General features: G+C 35.7%; 1 protein-coding gene across 2 annotated transcripts in view; it reads right to left on the bottom strand.

The window, feature by feature from the left end:
* Positions 1–730: 730 nt before the first annotated feature.
* nsl1 (non-specific lethal 1) overlaps positions 731–6,712 on the bottom strand; it is a 180,283-nt gene continuing 174,301 nt past the window's right edge. For both annotated transcript variants that reach the window (XM_071696593.1, XM_071696595.1), the window contains 2 exons: positions 5,759–5,899; positions 731–3,305 (listed from right to left, as the gene is read on the bottom strand). In XM_071696593.1, the coding sequence (XP_071552694.1) occupies positions 3,159–3,305; positions 5,759–5,899 (288 nt within the window). In that variant the 3' untranslated portion in view covers positions 731–3,158. The remainder of the gene's footprint in view (positions 3,306–5,758; positions 5,900–6,712) is intronic.

Here is a 6,712-nt window from a genome sequence, read left to right as displayed (position 1 = left end):
TAACAAATAAAGCATATTCCATGACTCTCTCACATCACATACCATCCCAACCTAAACACCCTACATAATAATATAAAAACAAATCTTTTACCCTCCCTGGGAATATAAGAAAAAGAATACAACTAGTGTTTCTCCTCTGTTTTGCTGGTGATAAAGTAAGACAAGAGCAAGGAGCTGAAAATCCTCTCCTCTCATAGTATCACAACATATTAAGTTTAGGAGCAGCAAAGGAAGGATTTATTTTTTCTCAAAGTCTCTGTACTTGATTTTACCTCACTAAAGCGGGAAAGGCGAACACATCAAAAAAATAATCAATAAATAAATAAAAATAAAAAAGACCTTTATTACTTAATACATCAAAATGTACAGAACTTATTTTACATGTATAAAACACTGGGAATCATTTAATTCCTACGTTATAGACCTAGAAAATATCAATTCAGATATCTTCAACCGTGTCTTTTCACCAGTAAAAGATAGATATAAGACTAGTGAGATCTGCTATTTACATGAGGTTTATCTAAAAGTGTATATTTATGCCTTCTCCTATATCATATTTGTTCTTCATGAACCAAATGATGACCTGCTGGCTCAAAAAAGAAATCAATCCAGACATACCTGGATAATTATGACTTTTTACTTTGCACCTTGAGTTTTACTTACCTATTCATAACCACTGTAACTTCACAAAAATAGGTCACCATAAAATATGGACAAAAGAAACTCACAATGATCAGTTTGTATTTTTTTTTCTTTTAGATGACTTTGGACAGTGCTTTCTCAATCAGGCAACAAGTATTAAATTCAATGAAACATTGAATAATATGAATACTTGCATTCAAATTGGATCCTATACACTATTTACAAATATGCCATTGTACCCATCGTATCATCAGGAGTTTAAATATAAACAACACAAAATTAAATATTTGTCTTCATAAAAAGGGAAAAGAGTGTTCTGATTCTGGGAACCAAAATTATGTTAAGTCCAGCTCAGATGGGCATTGATGAAATGGTACAAATACGTACTCACTACTGATGTAATTTTACATTAAATTCTTTACAAGGCCCCAAGGGAGCTACTTCTTTTTTGAATAAAGCAAAACATGAATATTACTTCTTATTAGTCTTCTAGACTAAAACAGAATAACTGGTACAGAGATCATCTACAACAAAAACAAGGGAGAAAGAAAACACTTCTGTGAGAAAAGGTTGAACATTTGTCACTTCCGTTGTAAAAATTAAAAAAGTACTATGGGCTACTGGGAAAGTCCATGACACAATTACATAAGCGTATAATCAGCTGTGTAACCGTTGGAGATGTGAAGCACAGCACTTAGAGAGAGGACCAAAGGAATTTTATTTCTTAGGCCACATTCATCTTCCTATAAGTGGGTGGTCCTCTTTCTTCTGGATTTCTAATAAATGTTGCAATACCTAATGAGCAATGGATACAGATCAAGGATACTCATTCCTTTTCCATAAACACTAAATATCAAGATATACAGAAGACTGGGCAACCAAGCAAATGCTCAGAGGTCCATACTCTTTCATCAGCTTCAATACCAAATTCTAGTAATAAATCAAGCATTGGGTTATTTAGATCAAAGATACCTGAGGCCTGTGATAAGAATTTGGCCTGCAGTGCACTGATAAAAAAAAAAGTCTTTTGGTGTACATAAAACTAGAATGCACTGCTAATAATGGCAGCTATCAAACAAGTTCAAGCCAACCCATGCATTACAAGTAATTGGTTTTAACTACTCCATCACTATCATATATACCATCCCCATCAAGTTCTTGCAGTTCAACAATACTAAGGAGTCCTGGTGATATATAACATGGATCTTAATGAGATTATAACTAAAATTCAACACATTTAAATGATTTGTACATGTGATTGTGGGCTATACATGAAATATTTGATAAATAAAATATTTTCTTTTAAACTGTTATGAACACTTTGGCATCATTATTAACAAAAGATCAAATATACAGTGTAAACACCATCTCATTTCCACTTGTTACACCACTCCTCACCCACACACTTACTTAAATGTTTTCCATGGCCTGCTGCCTGTACAATCAATCTTTTTAAGATCAAGGTGCCCAGGGCACAACAAGTAACAACACTGAAGATATAATTTGTACACATTGTGATAATTGATAAACCCTTTCTACAGCCTTCAATGCATCTGTAACAGCCCTTTCCAAATTTTTCTAATAATTTTTAAGTTCTTATTTCTCTCAGTCGTAAAACATCCTTTAAATCATCCACTTCCTACCTGCTGCCTACCTAAGCTATTCATTCATTCTATCATGTACTTGTCTTTTGCACCCATTACTCCCAAATAACCTACACTATCTTACTTATCCATATTACATTAATGCAGTATGCTACTTACTTCCACTACATAAGACAACACTCACCAAAAAATGTTCACTTTTACCTTCCTGCACTTCCAATCTTGTATCCTACTTTTATCTAAAACTCTGTAACCTTGTCCTACTTTTGTTTCGCTCTAAATCCTTCCCTACAGACACAAAAGAGGACTGATATGCCATCATTGTAAAAAAAAAGTATACCACAAATGTATCATAAACATGACTTGGTCATTACTACAGTTAATTTTAATTTTCATAAAATTCCTTGTTACTAAGAAACTAAATAACAAAGGCTTTCATTGACAACAAAATAATGACTGCCCCTGAACAGTATGAGGTCTTTATTTCCTTGACTCCTTGAGAAGCCTTCAAAATTCATTCCAATGTTTTAATAATTTTGCCCCATGATGTATGCCCAACTGTATATTCTATTCAGCCTAATAAAGGCCAAAATTAAACCAGTATCAATTTGAAAAATGTGCCTATAATAAAGCATGGTCAAATCTTAACAGTTTTCTATATAGCCAGATGAAGTACTGACAGCCCATTTATCATTCCTGGCCAAGGCCTCAAGTTAAAACACCTCTTTAATTTACATCTGGTTTAATATCAAATATCCAGTACAGCAATCACCTTCTTGGATGTACAGTGGAGCCCAAGTCCATTTCTTTGGTAAAAGGCTTTTCAGCAAAACTTTGCCCATTATTTTGAAATTTTGTACATCTTTGAAAATTCTAATTCCTACAGTCTGACTTATCCGAGGTCTGCCACCATCAGTTGCGGTGTATTTGTAATACACACTGGCCGGTAGCATCCTTCAGCCCAGAGATAGTCCACTTGGGTGCAGCCATATCATCAAATCCTCCATCATCTTCTGGTGCAGAATCTGTTACTTCACTCATGGGGGAGCTCCGACCACTCTGCAAGTCACAGCTAAATTAATACTCCAAAAGAAAATAAAACTTTAGTTGGTTGAACACAAGGTATTAAAGTTTACTAAACTTTATGAAAAAGCAGTCTTAAGACCATCCTTCCTAAAAGATAAATCCACATCACCATTTCCCAACTTAGCAAGGTAGCACCAGAAACAGACAAAAAAAATGGCCTCATATGCTCACATCCACTTTCTGTATTTCAAGTATAATTCACCAAAATCACAGGCCTCTCTTTCGTTTCACCAATCTACAGTGACTGATATTGAGCTGAGTTAGCTTTGTATCCACAATTCTCTATAAAGTAAAGACTCAGGCAGAGTATCTGAGGTGGAGGTTGTATGTCAAATCTATGTAATTTCAGAAAATTAAATCAAAGATACATTCTGACTAGTTCTACTATCTTCTGACAAAGATTGAACTTGTCTCAAGGGTGACTGAAATGTTTTATACAAATATCTATACTAATTCCAGGAAAATTTATATTTTGCAAACAAGTAAAACTATTTTGGGTATCCCTTACTTCACATAACTTTTTCTTCTTTTTTTTTTTGTTTCATGTGACATTTTTAGACTATGGTGTATGTTCAATAATTCACTTCTTACCTTTTCTCTCCTTTTCCTCTCATAGTCTATATATTAATGCAATGATCAGATCTGGGTTTCCAATTCTGACAGTGAGTGCTTCTACAACATATTGTGAGGAGTTCAGGAGTTAACTTATTATAAGTGTATCTACCATATACAGTCCAACTCCTTAACATGATCTTCAAAACCTGTCACACATGTACAAGTTGTAATTTGGGATCCACACCTCACTTTTCATATGGTCTTTTTTGTTTTTCTGTGGAGGCCACAAATACTGCACATGACTCATTTAGTATGTCACTTATAAATGAGATTTATTCATTGTGTGATTTCATTCTTTGTATGTTGGCAAATATGAAGGATACATGGCTTGTCCCCATATTGTTTTTGGGGAGTTAATATGTCCTGTTCTGCTAAACTTGGCAGAGAGCTTTCAGTACCCTCAACATTCTGAAGAGGGAAGCCAGTGTCATTTCCTCCTCTGGTAGTTCTTCCCTACCTCTATCTGTCCCTGTGTCAGTATCTAAAAAAGATTACATATTTTGATAGGCATTAGGGAGGTCTTGCATTCTTTCAACATGCCCAAACCACCTCAAAGTAATATGTTTCATCTATTCTATAGCATTCCCTGCCATACCAAATCTCTCATGCACTCCCTCATTTCTTCATTCCATCTAGTCATATCACATGATCCTATCAAATATTTCATTTCCACAGCCTGAATTTTTGACAACTGTGACTCATTCAACGTCTAACTTCTGGCAGCATAGGTCAGGGTCGGGAGGTCTATGCTGTCCCTGACTTCTTTCTTCACTTCCATACTTACACCTTTACCCTTCATTATTCTATTAAGGGACCCAATGACTCATTCTACCCTGTGCTGCTCTCTCACTTCTCTCTCCTTCCATATCACCAAAATCACCTAAGATAGCTCCCAAATACTTAAATTCTGTCACCTCTTCCAGTTTTTCTCCCCTTATATCCAAAGCAGAGCTTACTACACTATAAGGTTTTGCAAAATATATACTTTCACTATGTTTCCTTTCAAACACCATTTCTTTAAGTCAGACTTACCTTCCACCACCTATGATTAAACACATAAAACACACTGACGATTTTTTGCAGCTCCATCACATTCTCAGCAGTTAACATAGTATCAACTACAAACAGGCTTGTCACTAGCCACCATATCTCACTACCACACTCCATCTCTGCATCCCCTTTATCAAGTTTTGCTTTACCCTCTCTTATAACTCCCTACTTAAATATGTTAAAAAGCCACGGTAACATCACACAGCCCTACCTTACACCTATATGTATACCAAAACTTTCGCTCAACTCTCCAACCACTCTCACATATGCATTTGCTCCTCTATAAGAAGGCTTTCATATCATCCAACAGTTGTCCCATTCCTCTATATATCCTTAACAAATCCCCAACATATGCTCTCTCCAGGTCCAAGAAAACTGCAAATTTGCAGCTTCTTACCTTTCACTAAGTACTTATCCACAATCATTCTTGCTACAAAAATTTTATCCATGCATCCCCTACCTTTCCTAAACCCACCATGCTCCTCACTTACTCTGCATTCAGTCACTCTTATATACACTTTCCCTAGTATACTTTACAGACATTCTCCATAATTGCTTTATACATTATTAACACATTTTTCTTTGAATAAAGGAACAATAATAAATTTCACCCAATCCTCAGGGACAATCCTCTCCTTCCATATTTCTTCTCTCCCATCTGTAAATGAAGAGCCTTACAAATGTGTGCATTGCTTTTGCAAGCAATTTTATTTAGACAAAAGTAGAACAGAAATGGATAAAGACAAAGAGGGTTAACATACCTCTCCAACATTTGCTTCATGAGTGGAGGAATCTAAGGGTGGGCTTGGGGGGCCAATATCACAGTCATCTGTCTCCCTGGTCATTATTAAGTATTCTGCATCACCCAATGGGAAGACACGTTGTTCATAAGGTATGACACCCTGAGGATCAAAAAATAACATCTTATAACAAAAGAACGTCATTTAGAATGGCATGCTAACAACTCCAATCACTTACACAGATGTATGTTGTATGCACAATATACTAGCCTTGCTTCAAGACAATACCTTGTTGTACATACTCACAAACAGGTCCCTTTATCTAACAGGCTATCTTGTTATCTAGAGTAGTGACACAGCAGAACATTCTCTAAGCACTTCAAGCATTATTCTCCCTAAATTCACAGGCCAACAACCCATCAATAAATCCATATGACTGCAAAATTTTAGGAATAGTGATCATATATGTAATGCACCTGAACCTCACTAACTGTAATCATGAATGCTACACAGTTGCCAATTCATCTAACAGTAAAAAATGAAATTAAAAGTATTTATCACATCAGGACATATGGTTATCAGGATTAACATCATTTCATCACCATGGGGTTTTAGTCAAGTAATCTTGGACTAAAGTGTAGGAAGGTGGAATGATGTTTTTTTAATCCCTAATTGTCTTTCCAGCTTTAATGTGGAAGCATTTAAGAAAGAAAAATTACTGGCCTCATTTGCATACATCCAATCTCTACCTGTCACGTACAATGTACCAAAACCAGAGACTAATGTCCAAACTCAAGCTCAACATACTCTCCTAAGGTTCACCTTGACTTCATATGTCCCAGTTCAGCCCAGAGACAACACACTCTCTAAAAAAGTCCTTCAATCTACTTTATCCAATACATTTCTGTCACCTTCCTGAATGCTCAGGCATCACTATCCTCAAAGCCCCCTTCACTCCATACTTCCATTTCCACT

The sequence above is a fragment of the Panulirus ornatus genome, chromosome 59 (genome assembly GCF_036320965.1).
Source record: "Panulirus ornatus isolate Po-2019 chromosome 59, ASM3632096v1, whole genome shotgun sequence".
In the NCBI taxonomy this organism is placed as follows: Eukaryota; Metazoa; Arthropoda; class Malacostraca; order Decapoda; family Palinuridae; genus Panulirus; species Panulirus ornatus.
The sequence above is the reverse complement of the archived record's forward strand: the minus strand, read 5'-3'. Positions and strand labels throughout refer to the sequence as shown.